At 54.4% G+C, this 20264-nt stretch overlaps 2 protein-coding genes across 2 annotated transcripts in view; both read right to left on the reverse strand.

The window, feature by feature from the left end:
- DTX2 (deltex E3 ubiquitin ligase 2) overlaps window positions 1-1328 on the reverse strand; it is a 39652-nt gene extending 38324 nt beyond the window's left edge. Inside the window, exon 1 of the mRNA XM_085016770.1 lies at window positions 1184-1328. Coding sequence (XP_084872896.1) covers window positions 1184-1325 — 142 coding nt within the window. The 5' untranslated portion in view covers window positions 1326-1328. The remainder of the gene's footprint in view (window positions 1-1183) is intronic.
- Window positions 1329-6097: 4769 nt separating this feature from the next.
- On the reverse strand, window positions 6098-16038 carry ZP3 (zona pellucida glycoprotein 3; the record flags this gene model as incomplete). Its single annotated transcript, NM_213893.1, is given in 8 exon segments — window positions 6098-6329; window positions 6925-7052; window positions 7191-7282; window positions 10744-10861; window positions 10950-11127; window positions 11203-11306; window positions 13280-13398; window positions 15715-16038. Coding segments are annotated over 8 exon segments (1266 nt in total). The 5' UTR covers window positions 16024-16038.
- Window positions 16039-20264: the final 4226 nt, after the last annotated feature.

The following is a 20264-nucleotide window of genomic DNA, read 5'->3' on the forward strand; positions in this document are numbered from 1 at the left end:
AAAAGACAAAAAAAAAAAAAAAAAAAAAAGAAAATCCTTTCAATACCCAAAAGATTTTTTTTTTGTCTTTTTCTAGAGCCGCTCCTGCAGCACGTGGAGGTTCCCAGGCTAGGGGTCTAATGGGAGCTGTAGCTGCCGGCCTACACCACAGCCACAGCAACGGGGGATCCAAGTTGCATCTGCGACCTACACCACAGCTCATAGCAACACTGGATCCCCAACCCACTGAGCGAGACCAGGGATCAAACGCACAACCTCATGGTTCCTAGTCGGATTTGTTAACCACTGAACCATGACGGGAACGCCCAAAAGATATTTTCTTAAGTGTTTCCTTTTTCCTCAGTGAAATACTAGATCGATAGGGTCTAAAACCCCACTGCACACACACCTAGACCCTCAAAACAGGTAGAACAGTGGTGAGAGGCTGGCCGGGAAGGTTCTGGAACCTAGAGGGCTGGGGCTCTGGGGGAGGGTTGGGGGGGTCAAGGTTGAGGACCAGCGTGGGAGCTGGGAGGGGGACCGCCGAGGCAGGGAAGATGCAGAAGCAGGGACATGGTCTGGAAGACGGGGTGCCTGGGAGCATCCTCCCGTGAGGTAGAAAATGTGAGAAAAGTGGGAGGTCAACCTCCCACGTTGAGTGTGAGGTGGGGGAGGCAGAAAACAGGCTGGAGATGAGGATTTTGGAGTCACAGGGCATGAAATCGAGATCAGCTGGGAAGACTGCAGAAAAGAAAAGGTCGGGAATGCTGACTTTGGAAGAACGGAGGCGAGCTAGGAGTGTCCGGGGAAGAGGCTGGGCCGGTGAGCAGGAAGGCAGGGAACCAAAGGGAGGGTTCCACCAAGGGGGCACCCAGTGGCTGCTTCTGAGAGGCCCAGCCAGCTGGTCCCCGGCAAGGGCGTCCATCCCAGAGCCAGGGTTCCTGCCTCCCAGGCTGGGCCTCTCTCTTGTTTCTCAGTCGAGCTGCTGATGTCCAAACAGGTCCCAAACTTAGCAACAGGAAGGCCATTGGTGACCACACAGTGGTTTCCACCAAGAGGCAGGAGCTGAGGTCGTGAAGGTTGGGGATGCAGTCGGGGATGTAGACAGCTCTTCCGCCAGCAGTCTTTGTGTTCTGCACACAGGGGCAGGGGGCAGAGGGGGCACCAGAGGATAAACCCACCGGTGGGGAATGATGCCACTTACATAAGGATGCCCGTGGCCTTGTGCGCCTGAGAGGGCACCAGCCACCAGGGTGACATCCGAGGGGCAGGAATAGCAGGTGATAGTTACTCTCTTTTGTACTTTTCCTGTAGCATCTGAGTGTGTCCCAATGAATAGTTTCCATTTTTACAACCTGAAAAGAAAGACTATTTTTATTTGGGGGAAAATAGAGTTCCAGTTGTGAAAAGAAGCAAAATAGGGCAGCAGCACGAGGGAGAATGGGGGACAGGGACTTTGAATTTGGGGACAGGAGAGCGTGCGTGCCCTCTGTTCTTAGGCTGCAGCAGGATGGCCCTCAGGAAGCTGGAAATGAGGGAAACTGGATCGACCACTTGCAAACGGAACTTTTAGCCAATATACACAGCATAGGATCCGCAAGAACTCCCCAGGAAAGGGCCTGGTTAAGGCGGAAGCTGGAAAGACTGAGGAAGACTCACAGCGGGTGCTGAGGGAACTTACGGCCACGATCTGTCAAGTGAAAAAGGAACTTTCAGAGCAAAGGGTTAGAGTAGAATGGGCACCTGTGTGTGTGTGTGTGTTTGATTGGGGTTTGGGGGTTTTGTCTTTTTAGGGCCACACCCTCAGCATATGGAGGTTCCCAGGCTCAGGGTCGAATCGGAGCTGCAGCTGCCGGCCTACACCACAGCCATAGCAACCCTGGATCCTTAACCCACTGAGCGAGGCCAGGGATCGAACCCTCATCCTCATGGATACTAGTTGGGATCGTTACCACTGACAGGAACTCCGGGAGAATTTTTTTAAGATCTCGAAGGTCTCATTTCTGCCACCCATGGGCTTTCCAGGGCTCCCAAGCAGCTGAGGATAAATGTGGCCCAGGAAAGAAGTGGCTGTTAGTGGCCACAGGAATTTAAATTGAAAAATAAAGTCCCTGGAGTTCCCGTCATGGCTCAGTGGTTAACGAATCCGACTAGGAACCATGAGGTTGCGGGTTCGATTCCTGGCCTTGCTCAGTGGGTTAAGGATCCGGCGTTGCCGTGAGCTGTGGTGTAGGTCGCAGATGCAGCTCGGATCCCACATTGCTCTGGCTGTGGTGTAGGCTGGCAGCTACAGCTCCGATTAGACCCCTAGCCTGGGAGCCTCCATATGCCGCAGAAGCGGCCCTAGAAATGGCAAAAAGCCAAAAAAAAGAAAAAGAAAAACTCCTTCAACTCCACTCCAGCATTTACTGCTTCCAGAGGTTCCCATCCTGGAACCAGCCCACGGCTCACCCTGAAGCAAGAAAAGATCAACGTTAACCTGGGAAAAGGCTAAGCCGCTGGAGCCCATCGACGCTGCTGAGGGGCTCAGGCACTGGCCAATGTGTTGCTTGGAAAGGCAGAGTGGTGTTGCTTGGTGTCTCAGCTAATCAGCCTCCCTCTGCCACTCTGAGGGCTCATTGGAGTAGAAGCCGCAGCTGCCTTGCTCATTATTTCTGACTAATAGCACCTGGCACCTCTGGGCGATGGTGCTCGCTCAGGACCCAGGTGTGACCTACACGGCCAACACAAGTGCGATGGCTTTGTAGCCCTTTGGAGGGAAGCAATCTGCCCTGACAGCATCGTCTTGTCTAAGTCCCGGTCCCTTGCAACATGGTTTAATGAACTGCTTCATCCTTCTTGCTGCTTCCCTGGCTGCCCGTCTGAAATAACTGACGTGTCCTCACAGTTAATTCATTGCAGAAGTTTGGTTTTTTTGGCCACGCCCACAACATGCAGCCATCCTGGGCCAGCGATCAAACCCACGCCCCAGCAGCAACCTGAGCTGCAGCAAGGATACTGCCAGATCCTTAACCCACTGAGCTGCATGGGAACTCCTGGAGAAGTTTGGTTTTTTATTTTAAGGGCTGCACTTGTGGCATATGGAAGTTCCCAGGCTAGGGGTCAAATTGGAGCTACAGCTGCTGGCTTATACCACAGCCACACTGAATCCGAGCCACGGCTGCCACCTACACCACAGCTCACGGCAATGCTGGATCCTTAAACCTAAAAGAAAGAGGCAAAAAGATTAGTAGGTGTTCTCTAGCACCCTTCCAGATTATCTGATTCTATGAGTCTGTGCCTTTCCTAGGCTATGACTAAGGTATTTTACAAAACCGATAGTAATGCAAATGACTTTTCCATAGAGATGTAATTGATTTGTCTGTGGAAGCCATTTTTGCTTCTATCAGCAAATTCAGGTCTCCATTCTTGATTGCCTTTGTGTTTTTTCGATTCTCTTTTTTCTGTTTCAGCTGTGCCTGAGGCCATGTGGAAGTTCCTGGGCCAGGGATTGAACCTGTGCCACAGAGACCACCCAAGACACAGCAGTGAGAGTGTCAGATCCTTAACCCACGGGGCCACCAGGGAACTCCTGGAATCTCCTTTGAACCTTTTTTTTTTTTTTTAATATCTTGCAGTTTCCCTCAATGAATGAGTTAAAACAGGATCTTTGACACATTTTAATCTTGTTTCTCTGATCATGATTTTACTTTTTCTTCATGGCTCATTTGACATACCTCAACATCTCCCTTTTTCCCCCAGGCTATCATAGGAAGGCCAAATTTTGTCTTTTTTTTTTCTCCCAGCTTTTTACCACGGAGCAACAGCCATGGGCCAGGGCTACAGCCTGGTCTGGGTGGGTGGCATGCGGGGTTTCCTAGGAAGGTAAACAGGGCACAGGTGGAGCCCACAGGCTGTGCCATGTGATTTTGGGTGCAGTGTTAAATCTTCCAAGTGTCGATTCCTGCAGAGTTTCACAGGATGTAACGGGAGCTCCTCCAAACACCAGGAAAAGAGGCCACCTCAACCAGCAGTGTGCCCGCCCCCATCCTCCCTGTCCCACTCGAAGCTCCATCAGGAGGCAGGAAAGCAGGGTCCCTGACACTACAGCCGGGAGCTGCCTTTCCACCCAGCCTGCGGCTGACGTCGTGCGGTGCCAAGGCCCACCTGCAGCTGGCTGGGGCTGATACTCAAGGTCACACACGCTTCCTCCCCACAGCAGACCCAGCCACTTCCTCTTTCTGCTGAGGACAGCAGAAGTTGAATGAGAGACGAGTTCCCCAGATGTTGCAACACCCAGGAACAAGAGAGCAAGTAACAGATGGGTGTTTGCAGGCGGGACAGTCCCCCAGGGCGGGGGGCGGTGGGGGTGGGCAGGGCCTTGGAGAGGCCTTTGCTCACAGGTCAGCTGCCTTCCAAGTGCCCCATGAAGCCTCACCATCAGCCTGAAGTCGAATCCCCCGTGTCAAACAGAAGGATGCGAGCAGGAGGGAAGAGGCTCAGGCAAGGGTGGAGCTGGGGTGGGGGATGATGGGAGACGGACCCCCTGGCCCAGGGTCCTGCTGCGTGAGCCAGGGTTCCACCAATCCTCTACTCACACTCAACCCCCAGCCAGTCCCATCTTACAGGTGAAGTGACCTGCCAACCTAGCAGGGGCAGGGAGCCAGCTGGCTTTCTCTCCGCCTCCAGGCCATACTCTGCTGCTCTGTTGATCTCCCTGATGTCGTGGTCTGGGCACGTGGGTCAGAAGAAGAATTTCCAGATTCAAGACAAGGTGAAGAACAGACACGCTTATTGAAGCAAGAGGCGATGTGAACACAGCAGGCTGACTTCCTGATAATCAGACAGAGCTGACACTGAGTGTGGGACCAAGTCTGTTTTTATCGCCCAGGGAGCGGAGAGGGCTCAGGATACACCTGCTGGTTGGTTGGGGAAAGAGGGGTCTTATGATCCCCTTGCTGGTTGGGGGCCTCTAGAAGCAGGGCGAGGAATGGACCACACGCCTTTCCTACAGGGGGTAAGGAGTAGGCCAGGCTGTTCAAGGTGGGGAGGGGGCATTACATCGAGAGGGGTGGGCAACAAGGGTCTGGTAATGCTGGCCCTGGCCAGAGGCTTTGAGTTCCATTTCCTTGAAGAGGCGTTGAAACCCAACGCCTGGCAGGGATGGCACTCAGCCCTCCCGCGGCTCGTTTTTCATGTGATCAGTGCTAGGAGGCTCCCCCTCCCCCCGTTCCTGGAGCGCCAGGCCCTCTGTGCCCCCAGAGCACACAGTCTTCTCGTCCTCTCCTCCCTCCACACCCACCTCGCCCCTTTTGCCCAGGAAAGACCTGCTCCTTCTTGAAGGAGTTACTCCAGGATCTCCACCTCCAGGAAGCCCACCCCTCTTACCCCCGCGTCATTCCTCCCTTACACGGCACACCTGCTTGGGGGGCAGGATTCCTTCTTGATCCAAATCCCCTGGCTCAGTGCCCTTCACACACCTGAACCAAGTCAAGTGGGCATTTAGTTAAGATGCAGATTCTTAGGTCTGGGATGGGGCCCCAAATGCTGCCTTTCCCAGCATCCCGGGGTGAAGCCCAAGGGTGTTCACAAAACCACACTTGAGGGGCAAGGACCCGGGCCCTTCTGTACTTCCGAAACCCCGCATCACATCAAACCGTGCTCTGAATTACTGAGGTGTCATTTAACGCCAATGACTTGATGCCGAACAGCCGTGCCCCGCAAGAACCCGCCCCGCTTTGTCTTTGGGGACCCTCGGCCTCACAGTGGGTGACTAGCAAACCTCAGGTGCCACAGGGAACGTGATCTTCACCGACAAGTGAGGCTGGAAGGGCCACCCCCCTTGAGCCCCCAGCACCTCTCATCTCGGCCTCCTTGGCAATGGGGAGCCGAGTTTCCCACGACACGATGAGCCCTGGCCCAAAGAAGGAGGGGTTGCCCAAAGCCAGGAAAATGCAGGCCTGTCTTCACAGACCAACCCGGCTTCCCCGCTGTATAGACTCACTGGAGGCCCAGCCATGGTTAGACGTCACTGCTTGAACCCATAGCCCTTTAATCCCCCCTGGGCCCCCCCCCACAGCCACTCCCAGCTCAACCCTCCCCCCCAACCCCGTCTCATCGCTAAGCCACACCCCAGAGATCATGTTTCTCCTTTTATTGGGAAGCAGACACGGGGCACACAAGGTGGGCAGCAGCCCGACGCCTCCTGGCGACACCCAGGACAATGGTAGCCAGAGTCAAGGTCACCACGGTGGCCAGGCCCAAGCCCACCATCACCGAGGTGGGGGAGGAGGTGGACCCTTCCACACCGTGGTCACTCGTCTTGCCCAGGAAGATCAGAGGCCCCACTGTGACATCTGCTTCATCTGTCACTGCAAGACCAGACATCCAATGGTCACCACAGTCCCCGTCCAGGAACCAGGTTAGGGCTTCTGTTCTGCTCAGTGGGCTGAACCTGTAGCTTTGTTCTAACAGGGGCATTTTTCTCCCATACCCCTGATGACGGGTCAGAACTCCAGGATGGGAGAGCCTGTTGTGGCTCTGTGGTTAACGAACCTGACTAGCATCCTTGAGGATGCAGGTTCGATCCCTGGCCTTGCTCAGTGGGTTAAGGATCTGGTGTTGCCATGAGCTGTGGTGTAGGTCACAGACACAGCTCAGATCTCAAGTTGCTGTGGCTGTGGTGTAGGCCAGTACTTACAGCTCTGACTCAACCCCTAGCCTGGGAACCTCCATATACCGTGGGTGCGTCCCTAAAATAAGTGAACCTAACTCCAAGATGGCTGCAGAGCTGCCCTGGCCAACACCAGGGTAAGGGCTTGGGGCCCTTCCTCCTTAGCCCCAAGACTGCATCCCCCAGAGTAAGCCTTAAATGGGGGACAAGGGCAAAGAGTGTCCCCCTGAAATGACAGCACGTCCCCTAGACCGAGGGGAGGGCAGTAGCCCCAGGGCCCTCCCGGGACCTACCGTGCCTGCGACTGCGGGGAGCAGACTGTCTCTTCGGCATAGACAGCTTCCTGGAAAGGCTTGGGGTACCACACTGCCCCTTGTGACAGCAACGACAGATAACAGCAGGCCCTTCCACCGGGGACCACCTGAGAAGGAAGGACCAGGGTCAGACGGCTATGTTGCCCACAAGAGGCGGTGGGCTGGGCGTGAGCACACTGGGGGCACACATGCAGTGGTGGCTGGTCAGCTTTTCCACCCAGTCCTGTCCAGTGTAGCCTCCTCACCTGTTGGAGGACTTGCTGAAGGAACAGGCTTTGTTGAGTTGGTCCGGGACTCGGTCAGCCGGAGTGACCTTCAGATGGCAGGTGATGTAGATCTGGAAATGAGAGCAGCTATGAGGAGGCAGAGTCCTAGGTGGTGCAGTGGTGAAAAGCCCTGTTATATAGACCCCTCAAGCCCTTGGTGGGGGGAGAGGAACCCCACTTTAGAGATGGGACAATGGAGGCTTGGAGGTTAACATGCCCAGAACTTCAGAGCAAGTAGCCAACTGGATTCTGAATTGGAACCTGTCACCTTTATTCCCTTAACTTTTTCTTAAACTTGTCCGATCACCCAGCAGGCCTCACCCTCTGCTGGACCCACTGAAGCTCAATTTCAGAGACAAGGATCAAGCCCGAAGGGCCCGAAACCCTACCCAACCCAACGGGAGGAAGGGAATTTGACAAAACCAGAGCTCAGGTCAGCCCGAGGGCTCTTGGCAAAGGCACCCACATCCAGAGGTCCCCTTTCATTCTTTAGGGTCCGACGTCCCGCCACCAACTCTGCGAAGGTGCTGAAGTTCCACCACCTTTGCCGAAGCCTTCTGCAGACCCGCACACCTTGGCCACCACCTAGTGGCTGGAAGCGCCAGCAGGGAAACCAATTTGGCGACTCCAATGAGCCAGGAGGCACTCCCGGCTGCCTGCCTTCTAATCTGCCCCAACAGAGAAGGGTCCTTTTATAGTGTCCTGATTCCAAGGAGGGAACCGCTTTCACCCTCAACTTCTTCCCAGAATATTTTTTTCCTTTTTTTTTTTTTTTTTTTTTTTTTTGGCCACAGCATGCAGCAGCTTGATGTAGGATCTCAGTTTCCAGACCAGCAATCAGACCTGGGCCATGTCAGTGGGAGCACTGAGTCCTAACCACAAGGCCACCAGGGAGCTCCCCCAGTACATATTTCTGATGCCAACTGGGGCCTCAGATTCTGTGGCAGGTTTTTTTTCTTCCCTCCCAAGAAGACATACAGATGGCCAAAAGGCCCATGAAAAGATGTTCAACAACACTCATTATTAGAGAAATGCGAATCAAAACCGCTATGAGGTACCACCTTGCACTGGCCAGAATGGCCATCATCAAAAAAGTCTGCAAGCAGTAAGTGCTGGAGAAAAAGGAACCCTGTTACACTGTTGGTGGGAATGTTAATGGGTGCAACCACTATGGAAAACAGTATGGAGGTTCCTCAGAAAACTAAACATAGAACTACCATTTGATCCAGCAATCCCACTCCTGGGCATCTATCCAGATAAAACCATGACTCACAAAGACACATGTAGTCAATGTTCACTGCAGCACTATTTTCAACAGCCAAGACATGGCAACAACCTACATGTCCATGAAAAAGGAGTGGATCAAGAGGATGTGGTACATATACACAATGGAGTATTACTCAGCCGTTAAAAGGAAAGAAATAATGGCCTTTGTAGCAGCATAGATGGACCTAGAAACTATCACAGTAAGTGAAGTCAGACAATGAGACACCAACATCAAATGCTAACAGTAACCTGTGCAATCTAAAAAAAGGACACAATGAACTTCTTTGCAGAACAGACACAGACTCACAGACTTCGGAAAACATGGTTTCCTAAGGAGACAGGTTGGGGGGTGGGGGGATGCATTGAGAGTTTGGGATGGACATGTGTAAAATTTGGTTGTGGTGATTGTTGTTCAACTATAAGTAATTTAAAAAATAAAATGGCCACACCCAAAGCATGCAAGTTCCCAGGCCAGGGATCAAATCAGAAGCTCAGCTGTGACCTCTACCACAGCTACAGCAACACCAGATCCTTAACCCACTGCACTGGGCATGGGATCAAACCAACACTGCCTCAGAGACAATGCCAGATCCTTAACCCACTGTGCCACAGCGGGAACTCCCATCCGTTTTTGAATAAGGGTTCCCTTCTCCCTTGAGTGCTGTCGGCCAAGCCACCCACCTTCGAGGGAGAGCCTGCCCAGAGTTCAGGCTGCCTTCCACTGATCAGGATTGTCCATCTGGGAGTTGCCATTGTGGCTCAGTGGGAACACATCTGACTAGTATCCATGAGGATGCAGGTTTGATCCCTGGCTTCACTCCTTGGGCTAAGAATCCAGCATTGCTGTGATCTGTGGTGTAGGTCACAGATGTGGCTTGGACCCAGCATTGCTGTGGCTGTTGTGTAGGCTGGCAGCTGTAGCTCCGATTTGACCCCTAGCTTGGGAACCTCCATATGCCATGGGTGCCCTGAGGAGAAAATTAAAATAATTGTCCGTCTTAATTACCACCTACCCCTGGAGATAGAGGCCAGTTCCGATGTCCCCTGTCCTGATGGCCAGCACCTGTGTGAGCCTCATTCCCTTCTCCCCCACCCCAGACCTCCTTGACTCCCTACCCCAACCTTAGGGCCCACAAGGTCACCAATCTGGGGACCAGAACCCTTTGTGAATCTACTCTCCATTGTCCCCAGCCTCACTGAACACAGGACCTGCCACCAGAAACCTCCAGGACCTCTCCCAGCAGCTTCAGTTGTGCCCGTGTTTCTGTCTACCTTCCATTCTCAGAACAGAACTGCTGGGAGTGAGGACGTAGCACAGGCAGAGCTGAAAATCCCTGCTTTGGAGACTATTCCTTTCTGAGCAGCTTTTCCATATTTTTCATCCTTTTCATCCTTCTACTCTCTTGAGAAACTTAAAAGCTACTTGATTTTTGTTTCTAAGATCCTATCAGCACTTTCTGGCTAGAGGCCAGTCCTACCTGTGCTTCCTGCCCCAGCCGTCACCAGCTGTGCACAGCTTTGCTCCCTACCCCCAACTCCATTGAGTCAAGTTGGGCCTTCTAGCTTAGTGGTTCATAAAGGGTGGGAGGGGGGACCCCCAGAGCAGCAGCAGCAGCAATAGCACCTGGAGACTCGTTAGGAATGCAGAGTCCAGGCTCCACCCCAGACCTACCGAACCAAACTCTGAAGCCCGGGGTGGAGCAGCCGTCTGTCAACAAGCCCTCCCTGTGATGCAGATGCACTTAGGCCAGATCAGCAACTTTGGGAAACCCATGAGCAAGTTCAAGAGGCTACGTAGTACCAAAAGTTCACACCACTTCCCTTGCCCTTCCAGAAACCCTCCAGGAAAGCTGACATCTGCTCTTATTAACTCCTTTACTCAGCCCATCGGGATTCTGGCCGCGCCGACTATGGTGAGGACAAGGTCCGTGGCCTGGTCAGCAGATGCTACCCTGTTGGTACTCCTTTGATGTGATAGGAGCTGTCCCTAGTCTCCCAGGTTCCTATTCTCGTGGTTTGTTCTCTTTCCAGGATCCCCAACTCTCTCCATCCTCCATGGGTTTTCTACTGGTCTCTTAAGGGTTTTTATCACCTGTGCCTCCCCAAAGATCACTAGAATTCATGACTTTTAACTATGTGTCAAGTCTGCAGAGTGACTAGGATAGGGGAGCTACCAAGTCGCCGAATAAGGGGACAGCACCTGCGAGGAAGTCTAATCAGCCTGACCCCACAAGCTCAGCCTTCTTCTAGGCTATTAAGCCATTACCGTGTTTCTGGAATCATTGGCGAAATGGAACACATCCACGGTGAACTGGAGCGTCTCTGGTCCAGGTCTAGGTGCTTTGAAAGCAGATGAGGCCTCAGTGAGACCGTCCACGAGACAGCTTTGAAGGGAACAAGTCCAACAGTTACAGGATGCTGGCGAAGGTCCTGTGATGACAGGAGTTCCTTAGCAAGGTAGCCCAGCCTCACCCGTGGAAGTCCACGATGGTGTGAGAGGGGGAGGTGTTCCAGTCCGGCGTCAGCGTGGCCACACAGTGGTCCACAAACAGCCTCAGTGGCACGTGGCTGCCGGTGTGGACTTGGGCCTGGAGGTGGGCTCTGTCCCCCAGCTGGAAGGTGGGCGTCATCTTCTCGGCACTCCAGTTTTCTGCAAGACACGGCCCGAGTGAGGGGCTGCCAGAGCGCCCCCTGCTGGCTCCCCACCCCAGCCCTCCCTGCTCACCCTCCATCAGGCGCAGAGAGAACACCAGCTTCTCCTCGGAGAACACCGTGGTCCTGAAGGGCACCCAGGTGGGCAGGATGGCCCAGCTGCTCACGTTGCCCTGCCTGGGAACAAAGAGTAGCTGCCCACACCCGGATCAGGGCCCCCCCCATCTGGCCCCTCCCTCGAGAGGATCTCATTGCCGAGTCCTCAGCTACAGCCCAGCCAGGAAGCTGGACAGACACCTCAAGTCTCAGCCTGACCCTTAACCTCCCAAATGCAACACCTGGAAGCAGGCCCATCCCTCCCAGCCCCGAGGAGGGCTGGGTTGCAGCGTCAGATACACCTAGTTTGGTTTCTAGGTCCACAATAACGCCTCACTCACGTTACCCCTAGAGGCTCAGATTTGCGGTGTCCTTCTCTGCACCACTCACGATTCTTTATTGCTATGCCCACGCCACGTGGAAGCTCCCAGGCCAGGCATCAAACCCTTACCACAGCAGCTGCTGCAGTGACAACACTGGATACTTAACCCACTGCACCTCAAGGAAACTCCCGCTCGGGATTCTTCAGATGGGTCCTTCAGAGATTAAAAAAAAGAACCAGAGGACCACCTGCATTTATCTTTTTATTTTTTTGCTTTTTAGGGTCACACCTGCAGCATATGGAAGTTCCCAGGCTAGGGGTCAAATCAGAACTGCAGCCACCAGCCTATGCCACAGCCACACCAGATCCGAGCCGGGTCTTTTGCCTATACTACAGCTCACCGCAATGCCAGATCCTTAACCCACTGAGGGAGGCCAGGGATCAAACCTGCGTCCTCATGGATCTGAGTCAAGTTTGTTAACCGCTGAGCCACAGAGGGAACTCCCATGTCCTCTGGTTCTTGAGGTCAGTGAAACACAGCCCCTACCAGGACAGGAAGGCCCTTGGAAGCAGCTGGCATCTCCAGATGTCCGCCCCGCTGACCCTGTGGGGTCTCATGTTGAGCTGCCCCCGGTGATCCATCTGCTGAGAGCCAGACCTCAGGTATCTGCACTCGGATAGCGCATCCCAGCCTGTGGGCTGCCCAGCACTGGCCACGGCCATCACGACAGGCCAGCCAATGTTCTCGGCTCAGCCCCAGGTGGAGCCGTCCTCAAGTGGGAGACAGGCGTGGTCCCACGAGGGCTTCAGCCCTTTCGGCCCATAAGAGGGCAGCTGGGCATCCGCCCGTGGCTCCTCCCCCTCCACGTGGCCGCTTCCAGGTCTCGGCTCCGTCCCGTCCGCCCTCTACACACCGGCTGCCAAGGATCAAAACTCCCCCTCATCTCCCATCCACCTTCTGCACCAGTAGCCGGAGGACCTTCTGGGTTGAGAGACGTTTTCACCCATTCTGCTTGGTCCCCAAGAGGGACGCCCACCCGTGTGAGCCTGGATCCCTTCGCTGGATCTGCTGGGCCTTTCCAGCCCATCTGCCCTCCTTTCCTTATGGAGGGGCCCTGGGCTGCGCCCCCTCCTGTTGACACACGGCCCTCCTCTGAGGTGTATGTGGCTCTGCCCACCTGTCTGAGGCCCCCTCCCAGCATCTTGTTCTGTGAAGCCCTTCCACACAGTTCTCATCCCAGGTGCCCCCGTGGTAACCACACCACCCCCTGCCCCTTCCCAGATGCGAACACAGGGATTAAGGCCTTAGTACGCAGGCTGGGGTCCGGCATTGTGGTTCTAAACCACTCGCCCCCTCCTCATACCTGATGCCCGCGTTCACGGGCACGCGACCCATGCTGGGGCCTCCCCCGCCCTCCCCCAGGTACAGAGGGAAGCCGTGGGGCAAGAGCAGGTGGTGATACCCAAAGTCAGAGCCTGAAACCCACCCCTGCACTATTGAAAGACCATTTCTGAACTTGGAGGGGGCTGGGGCCGGGCGGTACCGCCCCATCTGACAGCTGTGGGCTGGACAGATTTCAGAGGCTCCGTTAAGGCCACTGGCCTCTGGACTCTCACCAAGACTGAGGGCAGCAACTACAGCCCCAGCACCTCCCCCCGTCACTGCCAGGAGGACCACGTGCTCATGGAGGGGCCTCTGGAGGGGGGCCGTGAAGGCCCATGCCACACTGACCTGGGGTAGTGACACTCGATGGGGACCTCCGCACGGTTCGTCCTCAGGATGGACAGGTTTCCTGCAGGGCGGGGGTCATGGCGCAGGAAGGTGCTGTACACCAGAGCATCATCAGTCACCTGAGAGGAAGGGAAGGGGTTAACCCTACCAGCATCACCTGCCCCAGGTGTGCCCTAGAGAGGGGCGGGCACGCTGCTGGAGGTGGAGAGAATGCAGGCCCTGGGCTCAAAACCCACTTTGCCACTGACCCAGGATGGGCACCACCTCTATCTCCTTTCACCCCAAAAGGGTGACACCACCGCAGGGGGTCTGGATCAACGCCTCGCCTCGTCATCACCGAGCAGTGCCCAATGGACCAGAGACACTGGCTGTGTGCTCCCTTCTCAGGCTGCCAGCATCATCCCCCCAACACACACAGTTTCCTTTCCCAGGTGAGGCCTGGGGCCAAAAAGGCCCCCAGAATGAGGCCAGAAAGTTCCAGGAATTTTAACTTATTGCTGCAGCAATTAACACTTAACTCCGCCCTCCTCCTTCTGACATAGCCTCAAACCCACTTCACAGAAGGGGAAGCTGGTTTTGCGGTAGCTTGAGGCAGGAAGAGCACCTGCAGGTGCTACTGGGGCCATTTGCATCACCTGGGGCCCTCAGCGTCTGCCTGCCTGGCCCTGTCCTCCTGCTCAGGCTTCCGGGGCAAGTCCTAGCCGCCTATTAGTGGGCGCCTCAGGTGAACCAGTTGCGTGTTTGTGGGCCCCAGGGCGAAGTGGGAATGTGGGGCTCCTTATTCAAAAGCAAAGAAAGTCAAGGAGTTCCTTCTGTGGCTCAGCACGTTAAGAACCCCACATAGTGTCCAGGAGGATGCAAGTTTGATCCCTGGCCTCATTCAGTGGGTTAAGGATCCATGCTATGTTGGCAGATGCAGCTCTGACTCAATGCCCAGCCCAGCAACTTCCATGTGCTGCACGTGTACCTGTTAAAAACATTTTTTTTTTCAAGACAACAGTGCATCATTAAACTGAGCATGGGCCCTGACGGGCTTCCCAGCAAGCCACCCAGCCCCTGTGATTCTTAAGTGAGATGGGGCAGCGCTGCCCCGGGCAGAGGCATCACCAGTCTGTGCTCCACGTCAGGGTCACCCGGGCGTCTTAGAGATACTGACGTCTGCCCCCACTTGCATTCTGATTTAATATGGGAATTAGGCTTTTTTTTTTTTTTAGGGCCTCAACTGCCATATGTGGAAGTTCCCAGGCTAGGGGTCGAAATGGAGCTGCACCTGCTGGCCTACACCACAGCCACAGCAACGCTGGATCTGAGCCATGTCTGTGATATACACCACAGCTCTCAGCAATATGGGATCCTTAACCCACTGAGCGAGGCCAGGGATCAAACCCACATCCTCATGGATCCTCGTCAGTTTCCTTCCTGCTGAGCTGAAACAGGAACTCCGGAATTGGGATTTTTTAACTGCTTTCCAGGTGATTCTAATGCCCAAAGTTTGGGCGTGACCAAGTTAGAATAATTCCTTAACTCCTGCAGCTCTGGCCTCTGACCCTCTCCACAGATAAACAAGGGCCAGGAGACTTCAAGGCTGGCCCTGGAGACCATACTTGGACCAGAGGACCCCAGGGGCTGAGCTCAAGCCGTGACTCTACCCAAGCTGAGCCGGAGTCCCGTGCTGGGGGGAAGTGGGGGGGACATGATGGAGAGAGACCGGCTCTGCGAGGGGCAGCGGAACGCCGGTCCAGGGAACTGCGTCCTGCTGGGCCTGGTCCAGCCCTGCCTTACTGCAAGGCACTTCCTTGTGGCCCGAGTTACGCCTGTCTCCTTAGGAGGGAGTCTGGCCTGAGTTACTCAGCTCGCTCCCGGCACCTGCCACCCCCCACCCCAGCTGGAAACATCCCCCCCACCTATGACCCACTTCGAGCGTCTTCAACACAGGGGACCGCAATGTCCTTTGCCCCCTCCCGCAGCACCGCTTTTAGTGCAAAGCTTCCAGCCATTAACACGGGCGAGGGACACACAGGGGTTTTTTTCTGTAATGATTTCTGGGCTGAGGTGGTAAAGTTGGTCTCTTCCATAGACGTTTCTAGGGCTTGAGCCAGGGCTGGGCTACCTACTGGGTATCCTATCATACCCCCACCCCCAACAGTTACATCGCTCTTGGATGCCCGCAGGGGCTCATAAATCCTCAGGAATCACAGTGGGGGTGCCCAGTCCAGCCCAAAGTGCACGGCCACCCCTGGACCTCACCCAGACTACCCAAGTTCGGCAACAAGAGGCGGGACCTCCGCCCACCCCCTTGTGCCATTGAGGCCCAGCTTCGGCCTCAGCTACTCCACCCATGCTGCCCCAGAAAGGAAAAGGATCCCCAGACAGCCTCTCCACTCCCCATCGTCAGCCCATCACAGCCAAGGCCGTGGAGGGGGCCCAAGCCTCACCTGCAAGCTGCTGCCACACTCGTGCAGCCCAACCTCAAACCTGACCACTGCGTCCGTGTCCTGAGAGACCAGCGGCTCACACTTTGCAGGGCCCAGGCTGAGATCTGCAGGCCTGATGAGCTTCCCGGTACCGAAAAGGTCTTTGCTGACAATGACCACCAGCTGGGCCTCCTGACACTCCACCATTACGGTGGGCGGCTTCGAGGGCCTCAAGCGCTGGCCTTCGTCCTGCCAGACGGGCTGCGGGCTGCATAGCTCTGTGCCTCCCCAGAGCAGAAAGCAGACGAAGAACCTCCAGCTCGGCGCCATGGCACTCACAAGGCCACTCCCCTCCCTAGTGGTACTGGGCGGGCACCACCCCCAGCATCTTATACCCTGGGTGATGGCTACTTACACCTGGGCCGCCCCCTTCCCCCGCCAATCCAGTTGGCTCTAGGCCCTTGCTGCTTAAAGAGGCTTCCAGCAAGATCGGCCTCATCTGGGAACTCATTAGAACCATTGACACCGCCCCCACCCCCAGACCGACTGAGTCAGACCTGGTTTTCTGCTGTCCCCCCAAGTGATTTGTATTCACATTGTGAGACGCATGGGCTGCCAGCCTGGTCAATCGTGACCTCTCCCCTCTGCCCTGCTCCCACCCCTCCGTGTCCACCCTTCTCTGGCTTTGCCCTTATCCCCTAGGAAAGAAGCTAAGAGCGATCCTGGATTGCTGGGGGAGACCAGGAGAAAGGCGCTGATCGACAGAGGAGGAGAGGGCGATGAGAGATGCAGGGACGTCCCCTCCTTCGGGAGGTCTCCTAGGAGACAGGGAATGTTAGAGGCCATTGGCCGACTTTACGGGAGGCAGGAGGGAAGGGCAGTTCGGGCGGAGGTGTGAACAGAGGGGCAGGGGTGTAGAGACGGCACTGGGTGGGCTTGAGGGAAAAACCCCAGAACTCAGAGTTGTTGGAGCCCCAGGTCCCTGGGGGGTGAGGGTGGCAGTTTAGGGGGCTGGAGAGGTGTGGGGGGCAAGATCGTGCAGGTGCTGGGCTGAGACTAGACTTTGCTCTGAGGGGCGAAGAAGGCCCCAGAAGGTGCTGAAGCATGTGCCTGATCAAGCAGTGCAGGCGTAGCACTGGAGACAAGGGTCAGGAGGCTACTGCACCAGTCCTAGCAGGGGAGGCAGAGAAGGACTGACAGAGTCAGCCCTTACTCATGACCTACTCTGTGCCAGGCCTGGCTCAGGCCCCTTGGGGTCGGGGGTTGTGGGGGGAGGAGAAGAATACAAAATATTCATGGCATTGAACCCCTAGGGGCAGAAGTGTGTACTCACTTGCAAATGCTTGCTTCTAAAGTAATTGAACCATACATTCAACTTGCTTAAATATATCCCCTTGGCGGTTTTTGGTTTTGTTTTGGTTTGGTTTGGTTTTAGGGCCACACCTGCGACATATGGAAGTTCCCAGGCTAGGGGTCGAAGCGGAGCTACAGCTGCTGGCCTACACACCACAGCCACAGCAACACGGGATCCGAGCCAGGTCTGCGACCTACACCACAGCTCACGGCAACACCAGATCCTTAAGCAAGGCCAGGGATTGAACTGATATTAGTGGGGTTCTTAACCCACTGAACCACAACAGAAGTCCCTTTTTAAAACTGCTCTAGTTTACTCGTGGGAAAATGTATAAATGGAGAAGAGAGATTACCTCCGCAAATTCCTTCGACCCGATCAACATGGGGGGTGGGGGGTTGGGGAGGGGTGGAGGAAGCCAGCTGAGAGCAGTAGGTGAGAGTTCGGGCTCCAAGCTGGCCTCCCTCAGCAGAAACCCTTCCACCTGGGTTTCCTGCCTGGCAGGCCCAGAGGAAGGGAGCCAGCTGTAGCTTGAGGCCCCCAAGGGAGAGCCAGCTAGAGAGACCATGTCCCCTACTGGGGAAGGGGCCTCCATACTTGATTGTGCTGGGAGGAGGGTGGCGTAGGCTGGAGTTGAGCGATTAGGGCCGCCTCACGTCATCCTCTCTCCCTCTTTGCCTTGGTGTTAACCCCCCTGCGAGGGCTTCAGATGAAAAAAAAAATGAAATTAGGGCAGGTGAGGATTGGGGCATGGATTGGTGGGAGGAGTCTGGGTAAGGTTGCAGGGAAGTCTCATGCACAGGGGGTGGTGGTGAGCATGTGCTATCCCTTATCCCATAGTGTGTTCCCCTTTTCCAGAAAGAGAACTCCGGGGAGCACAGCCAGTCCAGCTCCCAACACTGCCCAGATCCTGGGTCTTTTGTATTTTTCTGGGAAGTGCTGCCCCCTGGTGGCCAGAATGCACTCAAAGCAGGGTCCACCAGCCCAGAGCATTTTCCTTACTCAAAATTCTTTACAGCCTAGATAGTGGTTTCTGAATACTCTTCCTCCCTAAGAGCAGGACCCAGGTATTCTTGGAGAATGTCTCCTTGGAGAATTCCTTGGCTGACTCCAGGATTAGGGCCAGGAAAGTACAAGGTGAATCTGAACAGTTTTGTTTCGTTTTGTTTTTGCTTTTTTAGGGATGCACCTGTGGCATATGGAAGTTCCCTGGCTAGGGATCGAATCAGAGCTGCAACTGCTGGCCTACCCACAGCCACAGAAATGTGGGATCCGAGCCGCATCTTCAACCTACACCACAGCTCACAGCAACACTGGATCCTTAACCCACTAAGCGAGGCCAGGGATCGAACCCACATCCTCATGGATGCTCGTCAGATTCATTTCCGCTGAGTCCTGAGGGAACTCCTGGAACACATTGTTACACCAAAAAAGTGCTGATAAAATGATGAGGATGTGTCAAAAGAACAGAGGAACCAGATTAACAGGGTGGGGGGCACTGGCCAAATTGGGAACAACTGTGCATCAAAATGAGTGAGGACAATAAGGGGTCAATTCTTACTGAATAAGGTAAGAATTCATGGAGTTCTCCTCATGGCTCAGTGGTTAACAAACCCGACTAGTATCCATGACGATGTGGGTTCCATCCCTGGCCTTACTCAGTGGGTTAAGGATCTGGCGTTGCCGTGAGCTATGGTGTAGATCGCAGATGTGGCTCAGATCTGGCGTTGCTGTGGCTGTGATGTAGGCTGGCAGCTGCAGCTCCAATTTGACCCCTAGCCTGGGAACCTGCATATGCGGCCTTAAAAAGACAAAAGACAAAAAAAAAGAATTCACGAGTGTCTGTGCTAATAACAAGCACATACATAAAAACACACAAATGGCTGGAGTTCCCGTCGTGGCTCAGTGGTTAACGAATCCGACTAGGAACTACGAGGTTGCGGGTTCGATCCCTGGCCTTGCTCAGTGGGTTAAGGATCCAGCGTTGCCGTGACCTGTGGTGTAGGTGGCAGACGCAGCTCGGATCCTGCGTTGCTGTGGCTCTGGCATAGGCTTGGCAGCTACAACTCCGATTAGACCCCTAGCCTGGGAATCTCCATATGCCACTGGTGCGGCCCTAGAAAAGACAAAAAAAAAAAAAAAAACCATAAATGGGAAAACTTTTCCCATAAAAGGGAAACTTCCTTACAGTACAATGCCAACAAATAATCACAGAAGGAAAGATGATTCAGTAAAAAACCTTTTGCAATCATCACTGTAATAATAGATTCCAGTAAGAAGTATTAGGTGAGTGTTAAAAATGAACTGATGGAGTTCCCATCATGGCTCAGTGGTTAACAAATCCAACTAGGAACCACGAGGTTGCAGGTTCGATCCCTGGCCTCGATCAGTGGGTTAAGGATCCGGCATTGCTGTGAGCTGTGGTGTAGGTTGCAAACATGGCTCGAGTCCTCTGTTGCTGTGACTGTGGTGTAGGCTGGCAGCTATAGCTCCAATTTGACCCCTGTGCCACAGGTGCGGCCCTAAAAAGCAAAAAAAAAAAAAAAAAATGAACTGATGAGGAGTTCCCGTAGTGGCACAGTGGTTAACGAATCTGACTAGGAACCATGAGGTTGCGGGTTCCATCCCTGGCCTCGCTCAGTGGGTTAAGGATCCGGCGTTGCCGTGAGCTGTGGTGTAGTTTGCAGACGAGGCTCGGATCGCGCGTTGCCGTGGCTCTGGCGTAGGCCAGTGGTTACAGCTCCGATTAGACCCCTAGCCTGGGAATCTCCATATGCTGCAGGAGAAGCCCTAGAAAAGGCAAAATTCAAAATACAAAAAAAAAAAAAAAAAAAAGCTAATGGTGTGATGTTAGCTAACTCTATGGTGGAGATCATTTTGCAAAATACAAGAGATCACATCGGCGTGTTGCACACCTCTTACAATGCTATCTGTCAATCATATAATAATAAAGCTGAGGGCATGGGACGCTCTGGAGATGGATGGTAGTGATGGTTATACAACCATACAGAATGCCCCTGAACTCTACATTTAAAAATGTTTAGGAGTTCCTGTCGTGGCTCAGCGGAAACGGACTAGCATCCATGAGGACGATGGTTCGATCCCTTGCCTTGCTCATTGGGTTAAGGATTCAGCATTGCCACAAGCTGCCACATAGGTCTCAGACGCGGCTTGGATCCAGTGTGGCTGTGGCTGTTGCTGTGGTGTAGGTCGGTAGCTG

The sequence above is a fragment of the Sus scrofa genome, chromosome 3 (genome assembly GCF_054392235.1).
Source record: "Sus scrofa isolate SSC_HxYL_T2T_F1_AM1 chromosome 3, Sscrofa_HxYL_maternal_Yorkshire_Landrace_v2.0, whole genome shotgun sequence".
Lineage (NCBI taxonomy): Eukaryota > Metazoa > Chordata > Mammalia > Artiodactyla > Suidae > Sus > Sus scrofa.